Source organism: Chiroxiphia lanceolata, chromosome 10 (genome assembly GCF_009829145.1).
Source record: "Chiroxiphia lanceolata isolate bChiLan1 chromosome 10, bChiLan1.pri, whole genome shotgun sequence".
In the NCBI taxonomy this organism is placed as follows: Eukaryota; Metazoa; Chordata; class Aves; order Passeriformes; family Pipridae; genus Chiroxiphia; species Chiroxiphia lanceolata.
This window is the reverse complement of record NC_045646.1, coordinates 17497543-17515851: the sequence shown is the minus strand read 5'-3', so window position 1 is coordinate 17515851 and position 18309 is coordinate 17497543. Positions and strand designations below refer to the sequence as shown.

The 18309-nt window shown below is 41.1% G+C and overlaps 1 protein-coding gene across 2 annotated transcripts; it reads left to right on the top strand.

Moving 5' to 3' along the window:
* Nucleotides 1-371: 371 nt before the first annotated feature.
* On the top strand, nt 372-16046 carry LOC116791876 (guanylate cyclase soluble subunit beta-2-like). Of its 2 annotated transcripts, XM_032698308.1 has the most exons (16): nt 372-414; nt 1126-1199; nt 2126-2220; nt 2400-2560; nt 2929-3028; nt 4166-4386; nt 4469-4574; nt 6219-6322; nt 7432-7648; nt 9237-9557; nt 10259-10407; nt 12617-12763; nt 13051-13205; nt 14683-14897; nt 14986-15108; nt 15846-16046. In XM_032698308.1, exons 1-16 carry the CDS (start codon nt 412-414, stop codon nt 15995-15997), a joined length of 2343 nt encoding a protein of 780 aa, XP_032554199.1. In that variant the 5' UTR covers nt 372-411; the 3' UTR covers nt 15998-16046. The 2 variants fall into 2 exon arrangements, with proteins under 2 accessions (XP_032554199.1, XP_032554200.1); XM_032698309.1 differs by lacking the exons at nt 372-414; nt 1126-1199; nt 2400-2560 and having other exon boundaries at nt 2153-2220.
* The last annotated feature ends 2263 nt before the right edge of the window (nt 16047-18309 follow it).

The following is an 18309-nucleotide window of genomic DNA, read 5'->3' as shown; positions in this document are numbered from 1 at the left end:
TTGGGACCAGGTGATCCAGCCGGGTCTGGTCGCACCACATCCTGGCAGGGCGCGCTGCATCCTCCAGCAGCGGGACCCGGGATGGGGGAACAGCCGTGACCTGCCGTCGTGCCGGCGATGCCACGGCACCGGGATGCTTCTTAGCAGCGCTCGGAATCCCTGACACACCGGCAGCTGCGGAAACCGCGCGTTTTCTGCGGGAAAACGGCCAGACCCGTGGGGGGGGCGGGGGGCACCCGGCACCGCACCAACCGGGGCCGCTCCGAGCGCCGGCGGCGCGTCTGTGCCCGCGGCCACCGGGTGTCACCGCCCCGGTGAGCGCGGCGGGGCCGGGCCTGGCCGGGCCACCCCCCCGGGCCGGCAGCGGCGGCGAGAAGGGACCGGCGGCGGAGGGGCCGCGGCGGCGAAAGGATGGTGAGCGGGGCCGGGGGGCGGCGGGCGAGCCGGGGCGGACAGACAGCGCCTGCCGGGGACAGACAGACAGACAGGCAGCTCCTGTTGGGGACAGACAGCTCCAGCCGGGGATAGACAAGACAGTCAGACAGGCAGCTAATGCCGGGAATGGAAAGAAAGACAGACAGACGGGCAGCTCCTGCCGCGGACGGACAGACAGACAGACGGGCAGCCTCTGTCCGTCGCTGCCGCGGGCAGGATGCTGCTGACCAGCGGACTTCGGGGGATTCGGAGCACATCACCCTTGGGCTGCTGCTGCGCTGACAGGGCTAGTCGGGGATATTTCAGCGTTTCCCCGCCATCTCCAGCGCGGGGTCTGTCTCTGTTAACGCAGAACAGCAGCCACGGCACAGCCACCTCGCCCGCGGGTGCGGCAGCCGCGCGTGGCTGCTGTGCCCTCCTCGGGCTGCATCCACGGCACGGCGCATCACTGACCTGCCCCCGGGTCCTTCTCCGCAAAACGGGGTGGACTGTTGGCTCTGTTTTGATGAATGCTTGTGAAACGCTGAGGTAAAGGCTGTGCTGTTTGCTGAAAGATATAATGGCTGTCAAACATTATTACTTTATGCTTTGCAATATAAAATTAGCGGTGGAATCTGGAATAGGTGGCACATTGGGGAAGCATTTAAACAATCAGTATGTATTTTCCATTTCATGTGTTTGTGTTTACAGTATGGATTTATAAACACATGCCTGAAGTCTTTGGTGGTTGAAAAGTATGGTGAAGAAACATGGGAAAAATTAAGGTAATGTGTTCCCAATAATTGTAGTGCATTGAAAGAAAACGTTCAGGAATTCAGCACCAGGGGATTATAATTTCCCATATGTAAATGGCAGCTGATGTGTAACTCAAGTAATTATTAGAAGTAACTAGCAGGGCAAAAGCAAGAGTTTCTTGCCTTGTAACACTTCATACTCTGATACTAATTTGTCCCAATTAATTTGTCATATCAGATAATTAAAGATGACATCTAGTCTTATAGACAATCGTGCAATAGACTCACTAGCTCACTGTGACAATATTGAGAAGTAATTACACTGAAAAGATGCCATCCTTGATATAAAGCCAGTTTAATTCTAGTACTTTCAGAAACACAGTGAAATCATAGAATCACAGATCATCTTGTTCCAACCTCCCCACCATGGACAGGGAAGCTTCCACTAGACCAGGTTGCTCAAAGCCCATCCAACCTGTCCATCTCTGATTTTATCTTTACTTTATGAACTATATGAGATTTTCCAATATATAAAGATATATAAATGATACTTAAATACATACATATATTAATCTTTGAAGCTAATATAAAAAAAACACCAAACACCAGCCACTTTGTGGAGCTGAACAGAAGATAAACTAAGATTATGATTGCTTTAGTACCCCACAGTATGATACCTGAATCCTTGAAAGAGTTTACTGCTACACCATAACATAAAATAGCAGAAGTGGAGGGGTGAACACCACTATTCAGACATTTTAAGGCAATTTAATTAATTTAAAGCAATTTAATTTTAATTTTACATCATTTTGGGAAGTAGTGTGTTCCACTATAACGCTTGAAGGAGATTAAGGAGTGTTCACAGTAAACAGTGCTTAACAAATGCCAGCTGGGTCACCCAAGCATGTTATATTTACAGCACTGCTGAGACAGGACTATTGTCTTCTCTGTTGCAGGCTGCAGGCTGGAGTCCAGGATTCTTTCTTGACTTTTGAGGTTTACAAAGATGAGATCACAATGCAGCTTGTCGACAAAGCCTGCAAAGTATTAGGTATGTGTCACCATGCTGCAAAAACAAACTGTCCTGGCTCGGGCCTGACGTTGCAGCCCAGGTTTAGTTTCCTGTGCCCTTTGGAATGCCCTCCCTATGTTGCAAATATTCTGCCTTCACTCTTAGTCCACCTGACAGCATTTCCAAGCCTTTCTTATTAGGTGTCTTTATTTTGCCAGGTGTTCCTGCTGACTTGGTTCTGAGAGAGTTTGGAAAGTATTTCTTTGAATTCTGTAAGCGCTCAGGCTATGACCACATGCTGAGGACACTGGGTGGAAATCTCTATGAGTTCATAGAGAACCTGGATGCATTGCACAGCTACCTGTCCCTTTCTTACCAGGCAAGTCCAAGCAGTGATTGCTGAGCAGGTATGGGTGGACTCTGCCAGAGTTCATAGCACAAGGAACAGCGTCTCATAGGTGTGAATGAATAATGAAAAAACACACTATAACATGTTCTCCTGTGTTCTGAAACAGGTTGCTCCAAAATGTTAGGGCAATTTTTGAGTAGTGCTCAATGTTAGGTATTATTTAGTACATTGGCTCTAATGCGTAGCAGACTTTCCTTCACAGGTGGGAATATTTAATTCTCTGTTTTTCAGCTTATTCATATTATTAAGACATGAATACTTTTGTACAAGTGGAATGCATCAGTATTCTTTATCTGAAAAAGATGCTGAGGCTTTGGTTTTGTTTGTTTTTTCCTCAGGAAATGAATGCACCATCTTTTAGAGTAGAAAAGAATGAAGATGGGTCAATGCATTTACACTACTATTCAGACAGAAGAGGTCTGTGCCATATTGTACCAGGTAATGAGACAAAATTCAGCGTACAGATCAGCTGGTAATGCAGTTTATGTACAGAGTAATAGTATATTTGCAGGTACACTTTGCTCAGATTTCAGAGTCTTTTTTCAGCTAAGGACAGGCCATGGAATTGAAGTCCGGTAGAGTTTAGTCTCCAGACACCTAAACTCAGCATTTCCCTACTGCCTGATCACACTCCTAGCTCCCAGTAGCTTCCATCAAAATTTATGACATGACAACCCAGGCCATAAGTGTCCATTCCTGCTACAGAATTCCCTTCTGGGAGGAAAAATTAAAGTTCATGGTGTGTATTGTGTCTAACTATTTATTAGTTCTCAGTGACTCATGTTCCTTAAATTACAGTGAAGAAATTACAGAAATTACAGTTGATTTGAAGACATTCATCCACCCTGTAGGATGTGCAATCTGTAAAACTGCTACTGAACCCTGCTCAAAACTGAATCTTCTACCAGCATTACCAGAATCTCCGCAGTTGTACTTGTGCAAGGGTTAAACAGCTATAGATCTGTAAGAGACAATCGTATTCCTTTCTTTCACAGATGATGCTGAATTTAAAAGTTTATCAAAACTTTGTCAAAACTTGTTTCATATTGAAAGCACAGAACTATTTGGAATTTCAAACAGAGCTTTTGATGTCATTGTCCAGTATTTTGCCTAATACCTAGGCAGAAATGAGAGAACTGATTGTACATCTGCATGAAAGACATTTCCTTCCTTTCAAAATAAAATATTCTACAATGACTGAAATAGATTGTATAGAAGAATCTCTCTAGACTCCCTGCATTTTTTGGGTTAATGGGAATTCGTATTATTGCTCTATGACTACTTGAACACGTTCTTCAGATATCCTACTGAGCTGCTTCTAGTGAAAATAAGCATTTGTCCTCGGACAAGGCAAAAGATACAGTAGCTTTAAAGCTTACCTCCTGTGTGCATATCCTCATCATGGTGGTGATAGTGAGGACAACATACATTGCTTTCTTCTTCCAGAGTCCTTTCGAAAAGTGATTTCTGATGCAGTGAGATTCCACCATGGACCCCCTAAAAGGGAAAATGAATAGGGTTTGTTCTTGTAGGGCAAGTACTTTGGCAGTACCTTGTCTTTTGTTTCCCCTTCAGGTATCATTGGTGCAGCAGCCCTGGATTTTTTTAACATTGAGATTTCAATGAAAATAGTCAATCAAACAGAAGAAGAGGAAAGAACTGGGAAAAAAGAACATATTGTTTTTCTTGTCACTCAAAACCCTGTATTTCCATGCAAGGAAAGAAAAGAATTTTCTTCCTCGCCTCGATGTCTTGTTGACTCTGAAAAACAAAGTGAGAGCCAACTGAATAAAGAGGTATTTTAATGTTCATTATCAATATATTGTTAAAATATATTTAAAATGAAAATTTAATTTCCCTTTGTATTTATTTCAACAGGACCTTGAAAAAGCCAAGAATACAGTGGGAGACAGAGGAAACTCTGTCTGTCCTGTTAAGAAAAGTCACTGGAAAACATTAAGAGGAATAATCGCATTAGGGAAAGGTGAGAAATTGTTCAGAGGGAACTTGTCATCATTTCTGAGTCTCTTCAGTAAGAAAGTCAGTAAGCCTCCCTATCCCCACCCACCCATCCATTTGGAAGTTACCATTTATATTTCCTCTGTGAATTTTCAAAATGTTTCTGGTTAAGTTTCTTTCTGTTAGACATTGATAATCACAGGAAAATTGAAGATAATAAGCATGCTTAGTAATGACAGATACTTAAATGGAATATGACTGTCACTCTTGTCTCTTAAACAGGACTTTCATCTAAAAAGTATTCTTCTATAAAATGTCATTGTGTGGTGCATTTGATTCTTCCTTTTCATGTCACTTGATTTAAAGACAATGAATTTAAAAGCATGTTTTTAACGTGGTAGATGCGACTCCTTTCCAAAGTTATCAACTGTAGTAAATTCTGAAAGCCAAATTACTTCCTCCTACCAAAAATCTACTGCTAATCTGGTAATCTCTGTTCATACCTTTATATACTAGATGTTTATATATGTTTATAAAGGGAAAGGATTTTTTCAGTTTGGATCTTCTGATTCCCCAGAAGGAGTGAGAATCCAGCCCAGTATTGCCAAGCTGTCTGGATTCCGGGAGGAGTGAAAAATCAACCCTGGTATCATCTGGTGCAGTGTCACATGCATTACAAGGGCAGATATATTGAGTAAGAAATTAATATATATTTAAAATAAAATTTTAGAATAGCATTCTTACTTAAAAAAAAAAATAAATCCTTTAGCTATGAATGTGAGAGTTATCAAGAGGCAGACTTTGATAAATGAAAAACTCACATTGACTTCCCCGAAGCAGTAAGACATCTAAAAGCTGGGTTCTAAATTTATGATATTTTGCACCAGTCTCCTGAATGACTTGAGAATTATTTTCAGCAGAATTTACTAGAGTAACTGTCATAGCCACCTTCTGGGGGAAAGAGAGCACTTGAAATAATCATCCTGTTGATTATTGTGGGTTACTGGAGAATCCAAGTTAATGCTGTGAAGTTCAAAGGTTTTGGTGCTTCATTCGAAAGATGAACCCATTTGATTATTTTACCCATTGTATTCCTTTTGCAAAAGTATCTACTAGTATCTGCTAGTAATCTACTCTGTAGATTTGTCACCATTTTGAAAAAAATCTCAGGGTAAGTAAAATAGAAACCAAACAGTGATTTGGTCTCTGTGCTATGGACTCGAGCTCATTGTATGGGAGACTAAAACCCAGATTATGCTGGTTTTTTTCTCTATAAGTGTTCCTTAGTAGCTAGCAAAGTGTATTAAGTCTGTTTCCGTGCACATTTTTGTGAGATACAGCTGTGTTATATTGCTATGGCATCTGCAAACTCATAGAGCAGCAACATCTACAGTTGTTCATCTATTCTTATTTTTTCCACATAATTTGATGCATCTAGTGCTCTGTGCTTTTTGTGTGGTTAAGTTTTAAACTCTTAGCCAGTTCAGATTAGTTGCTAGTCAGCTGTGGATTGAACTACAGAGCATTTAGCACAGATGTGTGTACATTTCTGGCCCCACCTGCTGTTTGCTTTGTCTTCACTCATTATGATAGAGGGTCCTGTATCACTGAGCTCTAACAAGTAAAGCAGTGCAACCTGATTAAAAAATACACATTTATCTTGTCACAGGTAAGCTCCTGAGAGGATTTGATCCTGTTTATCCCAAGAGCCTCTGGATTGACACAAAAACGTTTTGCAATGGACTTCCTTTCCATATGGTTTTTGACAAAGAGGTAGGACAAGCGTGTGGTAAAGGCCTTTAGTTTGCATAAACCAAATAGTATTTTCCCTCTGTTCTGACTGTCCTGGAGTGCACTGCTGTGTGTGCTCTGTGTGCAGTGTACACTCATTTGTAGGATTTACAGAAGCGCTCTGTACAGAGACATGCAATAAGCATGACAACTGGATCTGGACCATTTCAGATAGGAATCTCCTTTGTCTTTACTGAGTTTGCCGTGTCTGAAACAGCTACAGATATGCCAACAAGGTTTATTGCAGCAGTCTGTCTGTTACCAAATACTGGGAAAACCCAGCTACCTACTAAGTCGAGCAGTGTGCAACCTCATCTAGAACCCAAAAATCCCTTTACCTTCTGGGGGAGGATTGAGTCTCCTCTCCTGTGCACACATACTATGCCACCCCTCGGCAGGGCTTCCTGTGGTGGGTTTCCAATTAGCCTGGGTTCCCACCAAGTTACAGTTCCTCTTGCTCCCAACTCTGTGGAGAGAATTTATGCTTCAGACAGAAGCAAAGAGAGGAGAAGGTGAGGATAGGACAGCAGGAGAAAGCAGCTCCTCAGGGAACATATTTTGGCATCATGCTGATAGAGATTCCAGAGCACATAATCTGCTTCCTGCCACTGCTCACATTAGACAAAATTCAGACTCTTAAACCTTTCAAGATGTCCAATCTGCATAATCTAATAAAATTACTAGTGTGCAAAGACAGAAAGTCCTACACCTGTTATTGGTAGCTAGGTCAGAGCTTCAATAACTGCTGACGAGCAGTGCAGGACATTTCTGCAGAAATTAAGAGCTCATGTATGGTCAGCAGGCTAAAAGAGAATAACTAAACCTTTACACACCAATGGTTAAGAGAAAGTTGCCCATAGCATCCATTAGAAGATCAGTATTTGCCAAGGTGTTTTGGTGTCTTGCTGTAAAGGACATTAATTCAGAGCTTTGTAGTAATACACTAACAAGGTAGAAACTTTGCTCAGAAACAAGCCATGTGCTATAGCAAGGCTAAATGTGTGTACAGGTGTAAACAGTGATCAGCTGTAGCTTGGTCTGAACCCAACAAGACATGAATTATAACACATGGTCCATATTTGCTTTTTAAGCTCAGAGTGAAGCAAGCTGGGGTGAGCATTCAAAAGATTGTGCCTGGCATTCAGACCATGGGCATCTCCTTGGATCAGTACTTCAGGATCGTTCACCCGGAAGTACCCTTCACCATCTCCAGCATTCAGAAATTCATCAACAGCCAATTTGTTTTCCAAACTAGAAGAGAGATGATGCCAGAGTCATGGAAACAACGGCCAATGCTGGAGCTGAGAGGTATTTTGCTGTTATCAATGCATAAGTGTTCATATTAAATCAGGAATTATGCTGAGCTGAACGGATGTCTTTCTGTGTACTCCTGACCTCACATAAGTCCTATAAATAGCCTTTGGGCAGTGAGGAGATTAGATGATTCTGTTTAGAGAAACAGTAGATACTTGTAGACAAATTCTGCTATTACCTCACCAGATTTTGAAGGCTTTTGGTCAGAAACAACAACACTGCTCCCATTTGAAAGGCTTAGAAATATGGCGTTTTTCTAATGCTACAAAACCCACATGTGAATACATGATTAGTTCTTAATTTATGCCTTTGAGGGGAGTTATTTGCTACTGGCTGGGTTTCAAATGTGGATAAAAATAGATTAGTTAGCTGTGCTTTTATTTTTTGTAGTCACATTTTCAGATTCCGATTTCTTGTGTCTTCACACACACCCCCAACGTCATGTAAGAGTTTACCAGTTAAAATTATCTTAGCAAAAAAGATAATGTATTTGCTTTATTTTTGCTGAGAGGACTGAGTATGGTATGATCCTCTGCTTTGTGTAATTAACTATAATGACGTTTGGTTTAAGTGTTCTGTGACCTCAATTTTGCTTCTCTGAACTATGTAATATGTCCTAATTTTCCCTTATCTCTTTTCACCTTTACATAACGAGTGTCAAATCTGGTATTCCTGAGAGTCAGAAAAAAAATTAAGAGTTTAGGGAGATCTTGAAAAAACTGAGGCTACCAAAACAAGGAACTTTAACTGGACACAATTGTACTTTCTCTTATGCTGTAGGGGGTTAATTCACATGGTATCTCTGATGTTTCAATCCTCTTAGTTTTCAAGCTGTTCATCCAGTTGCCCTGGGGATGAGGTGAGAGAGAAAGAAAGATATAGGAATTCCTAGATTGCTGTTCAGAAACCAGTGATACTTACGAAGCAAGTAAAGAATAATAATAATAAAAAAAATATTTCAAAATCATAACCAAATCTCAGCAAAGAAACCCCTACAAAAATTCAATTCCCCACCAAAAATCCCTTCTATCTTTCAGGTGTTTTTGTAACTGCTTATTTAGGTTATGATAGGGACTGAAAGCTCCAGCTTCCAGGAAGGAAAGCACTTAACACTTGACTTAACTGGGGCACCAACTACCCACCGTAAGATTAAATTTCAAATGTTTCACTTAGTCACTGTGAGTCTCAGTTCCCCCTGTGCATGATTCCGACTGACTGGCTTCAGCAACAGCTCAAGAACTAGCAGGAGAGGAGAGCAGAGCAGAGCAGAGGGAGAGGAGAAATGTTGTGAGCACTGGGGTTCTCCATGAAGAGGAGGGAGCTGGAGCACAGTTGGACTCTGCCTAGCAGTTGCAGTGAGGGAGTGACTCCTTCCTGGGTCCTGAGATTCTATTACTTGCGTAGCATAGCTGCTCTGAACAAGTCCACCTCTAATTCCAGGAAACAAGTTCCTGTGATGATCCAGACCCTACAAAACCCAACTGTCCTTAGAACTCATCCCCTAAAATTAACACCAGTAATGCTGAGCGTCACGTGACAGTCCACGCTGCTGAAAGCTCTTACCATGGCTTGTCTCCACCAGGGCAGATGATGTGGATGGAGTCCCTGCAGTGCATGCTCTATCTCTGCTCGCCTTTGCTTCGCACTTTGCACGAGCTGGAGGAGCGACAGATGCACATTGCAGACATTGCACCTCACGATGTGACCAGGGATTTGATTCTTCTCAATCAGCAGCGGCTGGCAGAGATGGAGCTCTCTAACCAGCTGGAGAGGAAGAAGGAGGAACTGCGGATACTGTCAAAGCACCTGGAGGAAGAGAAGAAGAAGACTGAAGCTCTGCTCTATGCTATGCTTCCCCAGCACGTGGCCAACCAGCTGAAAGAGGGGAAGCGAGTTGAGGCAGGTGAATGAACAGGATGCATTTGTGGTGTGTAATTCATCGGTCAGGAGATGGTGACAGAGACACTGGCACAGCCCCTTTGCCACTGCTGTGGAGCACATTCTCTACTTGGTGACATTCATACGTAGAAGGAGGACCACAGATCCTTAATCTTGCTGATAATGAAAAGATAGACTATTCTTTCAAAGAAAGCTTTGGAAACTATTTGCCAGATTTTTTCCTTAGGAGGTGAAAGGTGATAGCAGCTGCCCATCCAGTGTTTCAACAGTAATCCAAGATTTTGGTTTTAACAGGGAAACAAGGGCTCAGAAATGAAAGGAATAAAGAAATTGGTCTTTCCTAGAAAATTCTCTAAGTTCCCCTATGCTATCTATAAACACAGAATCATAATGATTCCCATTGTTATTAAGAATAGCAAGAATATGCCTAAATTCTCTTTAGGAAGCACATACAGGGAGCTAGAGGTAAAGAGCTAAGTATATCCTGTATGTGATATATTAAAATGCCTGGATTGTTTGAGATATGTAATGATTCTTGTATTTGATATACTCTTGTATCAACATTTCTCCATCTCAGAACACTTGTATGAGTATTACAACTGATAGGTCGTGCCTTAAAAGAATGACCTTTGCAAACAAGTCTCAACCAGATGTTGTGATTGTCCAGCCATTACAAGTACTTACCACTGGTCCTTCTGCTCACAGGAGAGTTCCAGGAGTGCACTATACTGTTCAGTGATGTCGTGACCTTTACCAACATCTGTGCCCAATGTGAGCCTATTCAGATAGTTCTCATGTTAAATTCAATGTACCTGCGATTTGACAGACTGACCACTGTGCATGACGTGTACAAGGTATGTACTGACTGATAAAGGCTGTAGAAATAGTCTGGGGAAAAAATTTGTTGTTGTTTTGGTTTTTTTTTGTTTTTAAATGCAATTAAGTCCTCTTCACCCTGGCATGATTTTTTACAAACCATAAAATACTGCCTATTTGTAGTGGCCACACAAACTAAAAAACAGGTGATTAATTATGTTTAAATGTTTTGGACAGGAATGTAAGGTCCGTCATGGTCTAAAATCTCTTTCCACAACACTTATACCAGAATGGCTGTTCTTTCATACATCTCTCTCTCTCACCTTTCTCAAAAGCCTATCCAACATGACAGGATATCCTGGTTTATGGACTAATTTGAATAATTTTCCTAGTTCCTTTATTCCAACCTGTTCTAAATAGGTCACTATGTCATTAAGTGTCTCCTTTGGTGGAGATGTATAACATTATAACCAATACCCAGATAATACCTAGACCTTTTTTTTTTCTTTAATTTCATGGAGAACTTCAGCAGTGGTATTGATCTCCTGCTGACCCCAAAGAGCACCAACTAGATCTAGACTATAATACATCTGTGGTCTCCAAACCACAGGATCAGAAGCCCTGGTTGACCTAAACTATCAGGGTTATTAACATCTCCAGAATTACCCAGATTTGATGAGCAGAAGAGCAGGTCCTAAGTTTCTGTCTGTCCCAAGTACATTAAATATTTAGGAAGGCAGAAATAGTAAAGGGTGAAATCCAAATCTAATTCATTCCTTGTTCAGGCAAGGCACGCAGGTCATCCCACCATAAATTGTACTGGGAAATCAGAGGCATTTCTGCCTCAGCAAGGAAATTGTATTCAATAATTGAAGCATCCAGGATATGGCCCACAGATTTGAGGATAAATTAGCATCGTATTCTGTCTAAATCATCCATCATGAGTAAATGATCTGTCACTATAATGATCTCCTTTTGATGCCTGTATATAACTCCTATTAATATTGAAGGGGGTTACCAGGGTACAGAGGGGGAAGACAAGATTACTATTACAGGGAATTGAGAAATGGAATAGTGAAACTGATTAAAGAAACTTGGCCCAAGCTTATAAACATCTGAAGTTATGAATAAATCTTCTTAAATTAAATCTCCTATTACAGCTGAAAAATAATTAGGGTATCTATTTGCATTAGTAGCTTTTTACAGTTGTTTTTAATTTGTTACAGAAAATTACTGTGGGTTTGGCTATCTTATAGAAGGCATGGAGAGGAACACATTCTTTGAGACTGATGTAGTGAACAGTTTTAAGTCATTAAAACCAAATATTAAATTATGTTTCCACTGTCCTATTGATGTTCTTTTTAAAGAAACCCCGTTAGTCTAATCTAAAAGTTTTCTTGTTTACTGATGGTAAATGTGACAGTGAAGTCTCGTAAGAGCAGTTTAGAAAATTTCCTTACCGTGTAGCAATCTTCTGCAGTGAATTTTAAACATTTGAGAATTCTCTATTTCAAACAGGCCTGTCCTATTCCCAGCAAAAATTCTGGTACAGAGACAAAATCCGAAGTGTTTCTCAGGTCCTTTATCATGCACTACAAGGAGACTGGATGCCTGAAGGAGGGTGAACCCTTCAACATTTGTCTTGCAGGCTGCAGCTGTTGTTGGAAAACAGTTGGTTGCAAGGAAGGATGCTTTCAAATTGCTTAGCTTACACTGCATTCTCTGACATCCTGGAGTCTGGAGGTTCCTTAAGTTCATGTGAACCCCTTAATCATCAGTGAATAGTCTCCCTTGCTTTATTGTGACTTTAAAAAAAACAAATCTCTCTTAAATAAGAAATATGCTTTCATCACTAATTGTGAATTAGAGCTAATTAATAGCATTAATCTATCAGATAACCTCCTGGCTCAGGAGTCTGTGCCTGGAGATAGCCCTCTGCATACAGGTCTGTCCTGGGTAAGAGGAAGGCAAACAGTCTGACACTTGCACAGCAACCTTTACTCCTTAGGGTCTCTCTCACTGATATCTAAAGTTGGTCAAGTAAGCAGGGACACAATGCAATGAAATTTTTAGTGTGGAGTGAAGGAGAGGATCTCTGTTGCAAGGAAACGCACCTGTGCTAAAACTTTTCGGTGATTGAAACATCTTTTAGGAGAAGGGGGGAGTTGGTGCAGACCCTAAGAGCAAAACACTAACCTGAGCAAGATGTACATGGCATGCTCACGTGCTTGTCCCTCTCAATTAAAGGTGGAGACAATTGGAGATGCCTATATGGTGGTGGGTGGGGTCCCTGTGCCTGTTCCCACTCACGCTGAGCGAGTTGCTAATTTTGCCTTGGGGATGATAATTGCAGCTAAAGGAGTACAGAACCCAGTTTCTGGAAATCCTATCCAAGTAAGTCATTAATGCAATGATGCATGTGTGTCTGTCTGCTTTTTGGGGTTGGGCTTCTAGTTAATGTATTGCAGCAGGACCTCAAAGAGCTGCTTCTGACTCCTCTGTGAGTTTGAACGAGGCCCACACGGGTACATTTTTCATGAGGAGCCTCTCCATGTGGAAATTTGATATCTTACTGGTGTCCAGTGTTGTGTTGAGATGAACTTTTAGGTGGCTGAATAGCATTAAGAAAGATGTTAAACAACAAGTGACATTTTTGGGGGGTGTTTTATGTCTTTGTAAAGATTCGAGTTGGGATCCATACAGGTCCTGTCTTGGCTGGAGTTGTTGGAGAAAAGATGCCTCGTTACTGCTTGTTTGGAGACACAGTGAATATTGCTTCCCGGATGGAGAGCCACGGTGTGCCCAGTAAAATACATCTGAGCTCCAGTGCCTATCAGTGAGTAACTGTGATGGAAACTTTACCTGTTAAAATCAGTGCTAAAAACCATTGCTTTGACAGCTGCAGTGTAGACGGTGCTGCCTTAGTCACTGATTTAAGCAGGTTATAAAGGAAAATCAATGCTTGTAAAGAGTTTTATTTGTTCTGATTATTCCAATTGTACTTACATGTGGAGACAGAGATTTGAGAGTCTCCATCCTAGACAGCAAAATATTTAAAAAAATAATTGTGATAGCTTAGTTGGAAGTCCTGATAAAGTGATGTAGATGCTAGAAAAACAGAACATTTAGAACATTTAATAAAAAACGTTTTATAATCTCTCTAATTGAGCACAATAATTTGTAGAGAAGCAGTTTTATTTACACTTACTAAGGATTAACTGCATAAACAACTATCCTGTTCATGCTGTGAGTAATTTACTTTCCTGAAACTCATGTTAGTAAAAATTAAATTTTCAAGAATTTTATGTCTGTGTAAAATCTGTATGCAAGAGGGGGAAGCAAAGACAAACTGCAAAGGAAGGAGTACAACAACATTGTCTCAGGATATCGCAGGAACGATATTGGGAAAGCGAGAGCTTAGCTAGCATTGAAAGGGGCAAGAAAAGTTCAAAGGCAGTCAGGGGACCTTCTGCTGTGTTAGCAGAGAAGTGTAAATGGAAATGTGGACCTGCTGTGGCAGGTGATTTAGAGAGAGTGCCCTGAAGAAAGGCTGAGTTACTCAAGGCCTGTCTTGCCTCAGTAGTCACTGATGAGGTCTTCAAGGTCCCTGCACCAAGAGTCAGGGTTCAAGGAGTAGGTGAAGTACCAGTGTTGGAAGAGGATCAGATCAGGGGTCTTTTGAGAAATCTCAGTCCTTGGAAAGGTATGGGAGCAGATGGGATGTGAGATAATGAGAGAGCTGGGTGATGGCACTGCAGTGCTTCTGACTGTCACCTTTGGAAGGTCAAGACTGTCAGCTGAAGAAAGACAGATTTTACAGCTCTATGGAAAAATGGCAAGGAGGACAGGGTGTGAAACTATAGCTGATCATGCTCATGTCAGTCCCAGTGAAAATCAAGTCCTCTTCAATCCATTTTTGGACACATGAAGGAGGCAATTGGGAGTATCAAGTCTGTATGTAAAATGAAGTAAATCATGCTTGACAGACCTGATTGCCTTCTCTGATGAAACGACTGGAGATAATTCTGATATTGGCTGCCTCAGTCCTTAATTTCCGGTCAATAAGAACCCTCCACCACTCTGAAGTACTTGGCTTTGTGATCCATTGATTTTTGATCAGGTTGTATATGTTAAAATATAAAAGCACAGCAGGTCTGAATAAACAGTTGAAACAAACCCTCAGTTGTTCACAAATCAAGACTGTTTTCCCCAAACTGTTATGATTTCATTACTTAGCTCTTTTAAAATATCAATGTAATTTTTGCTGATCTTGAATTTTCATGTTCCATGTCATTTTGTTTCTGATACTATAGGTGCCTAAAATACAAGAATTTCGAGATTACTGAGAGAGGAGAAATAGAAGTAAAAGGCAAAGGGAAAATGCACACATACTTCCTCATTAGAAATAAAACTGCAACTGAGAATGAGATTATGGGAAGGCCAATGAAAGACTTAGATTCTGGCCATGAATCTGTTCAATCTTTTCAAGAAGGCAGGACTGAAACAATACCAAGTTCTCATCAGCCAGGTAGGATCAACTTCACATATCTTTTCCTCCTTGAACAAATGAATGTTAATACAACACAATTAAATGCCCTTTTCTGTTCTTCTTTCAGTTACTCAGACTCAGCCAGAGAAGGACCAGACCCCAGCTGTTGCAATGAAGTATGTTGATGGCCCCACAGATGCCCAAAACAGCCTCCAAAGAAGAAATCAAAGGAAAATTGCAGATTTAACAGGTAGTTATTTAGTTACCATTTCAGAGACAACAGAACTAGGAAGTAACTGAGGCTTAATCTTACAGGTTCTTTATATTCCTTTTCTGAATAACCGTTGTTGTAACTCAAGCCAGAAATTCATGCCAACATATACACGTTGGTGAAACTAAACCCTTCTGCACAGTGTTTAGGGTCAAACAAATTTCACCTTTGGAGCAATCCCAGGTGTTAATTGTGCACTAGAGAGAAAGAAGCTGACAGTGCTGTAAAACCCCAGAGCCCTTCTGGCAGTGCAAATGGAACAGATAAATGTTAGACAGCTCTTCGCATGGGCAGACCCAATTGTTCATGTACACATCTTTTCCTAGAAAACATGTAGTTATGGGGAAGCTTATCGAGTCAAGCCTGAGAAAGAGTGACCTCAGCCCTCAGGCCAGTCTCCTGCAGAAGTCACAAGGATTTATTCCCATGCTCATGTTCTGTGACCAAAGTTTATCTCCTTTGAAGTAGCTGATACTAAGAGATAACAGATTTGATGCCATAACAGCCTAATCTAATGCAGCAAGTCTTGTAGTCCTATTTATGTGTTTTGTGGATTTTATACAGACTAAATATGTTGTCACTAATTACTAGCAAATATTTTACTCCTTTTCCTCCCACCTGCTTAGACATGGTAGTTAATCTAGTATATGATGTGCTGACAAACAGAAACCTCTGTGGCCATTAAAAACTCACACTGCAGGAGTGTTTCCTTTCAGGCAAAACTTGTGATTCCAAAAGCGATGGGAGTCTCCATGGCAACCAGCATGCAGATGATGGTCCCCGTCCTCTAAACCAGGGAAGAGTCAAACCTGCTGCTGAAGAGCCACAGAACAGAAATGTTCGCTCTAATTTTTGCACTTTACTCTAAGTTTTTTAGTTTTACATTAAACAGAAAAAATTTATTATGATTTTCTGCATTTTGCTGTTGTGGGACTGTTTTTTTTATATCAAGCACCACGTGATTTTGTAAAAAAAAAAAAAAAGAAAAAAAAAGAACATTTCATCACAGTTTTCAGTAAAAATAAAACAGTGGAGGTTATTTTTTTTAAACAATCTACATGTGCTGTATAATACTCCCACTGGAGAAGGAAACCCTTGCAAGATGCTTTGAAGATGTATTTTTCAGCTTCTGCCATGTCTTTGAATATCCCCGTGTAAAAAGCACTTTTTGGTATCTGATGCAGCAATCGAGAAAGAGGTGACTCATCCAGCTAGAAATATTCCTACTCAAATGAGCACTTGCCATAAAGGAAACATTCCCTGAAGTGACCATCTGTCTTGACTTCAGCACAGCCAACAACTTCCCCGTGGAAGGTTAGCAGAGTTTGATCTGCGTTTTAACTGCGATAACAGCTTAATCTCTTAACAGGTCTTTTGCTGGGCAAAGGAATTATGCAGTAGAAGTGCAGAATAGATCTAATACAACCCGTATTTTTGCATCCTGAAAGGAAAATAGCATGTACTTGATAGCACCCAACAGTAAAAAAAGCATCTGTGACCTTTGAACCAGCCATCCATGTGTAGGTGGGCGCAGAAGGACGTGTTAATGGTGGAGTTATGTAGCATCAAATTTGTCACAACACTGGAGGACTGCTCAAGGCCTATGCACTATTTGAGACCTTCAGATGAGTTTCCAGTTTATTTCTCATTTTGTCAATCCAGCTAAACAAAAATAAAGTTTCAAGACTGCAGAGGGAACCTGTCAGTGCTGGAATTAATGTTGCTAACATCATTGAGAACAACAGCATTAAAGATCAACATCACTTACCTGGTGTCAGAGGCTGCTCAGCTGAATTACTTCCATGCTGATATATTCTTAGATTATGCCTGATCAAAAATGGCAGAGAAAAATTGAAGTTCAGCTGTCAGGGATTTCAGACACAGGATCAAAAATACAATGGATATAACAGCTGTGGACAATTCAGTGTGTCATAAATTGTGCTATCGCTCCTATAAATGGAGCTTGGACTAGGTGGGTGAGTTTGACAGGAGATACATCCTGCACGCTGATTTGTTACCTTTGGGCTTGGATTCATTGTCTGAGGGTGCCAGCATGAGACCAGTTTGAACTTTGAGCAAGAAGTCACCGGAGAAGGTGGTAATGTTGCTCCTCTGTAACAGTCTGGAGCATCACATTTCCACCTCTGTGTCCATGGCAAGAGCGAGGCTGTTTAAATGCCAGATAGAGGTAAGACTGATGAAAGGCATCTCCTCTTCTTTATAGTATAACAAGATGAAATTTCACCTGGTTAGATTTTTTTTTTCAAATCTCTGAGACAGTAGCTCCCTAGTCTGGCTGCTCTACAGCTCTGTCTGCAGGAGCAGACCACTAGAGGAGGATGCATAGAGTGAAACCATCAGTACTGTTGTCCAAAGTACAAGTATTTCAGAGGGTTTTCTAGTGTGTTCCCATGCACTGAATACCTGCTAGCTGTTGGAGCACCTTATAAGCACATCCTCTGACTTAGTTTCATCCAGAAGAGATCCATTATTGTGCTCTGAGACCACTCTACAATGTGAAACAAAGTAAGGTAAGTGGGTTTGCCCAGGAAATTCACTCAGGAGTGTAGTCCTGACTCTGTCTGAAATGCTGTTGTAGGCACACCCTTCCACAGGAGCACTTTTCACTGTACAGTTGAGCAGCACCATTCAGGGAGAATGCAGTTTTATGAATGGAAAGCTTTTTTATTTATTTGGATTTTGCTATCTGGGCATTGTTCATTCTTTGGCGAGGGAGAGATCTACTATAGGTTGATGCTGCATCTAAGGATTGTAATTGTTAAGTTGGGGATCAAGATTTCAAACATTTGACTGTGTGCTACCCTCAGACACACAATGTTTGAATTTCGTCTTCATCCTCAGTAACTCCTCCCTCCTGTTCATGGATTTGTGCTCCTGTATTATGACCATAGCTTTAAAAAGACTTGCCTAAAGAGAGATAATACCCAATTTCTCTCTCACAATGACACAAATGTGAAATAGCAGTTAAATCAGCACTATCCCACTGATTGAAGTCTAGAATCATCTCTGATGAGAGTCTTTTGTCTCCAGCCTAGAGACATATTTCACTACTCTTGACTAGTTGTGCCAATGGAGTGGAGACCATGTCATTTAACATTAAATGGCAGTGGTGGACTCCATCATTATTGGTGTTCACTATGGAGATATAAAGCTACTTTA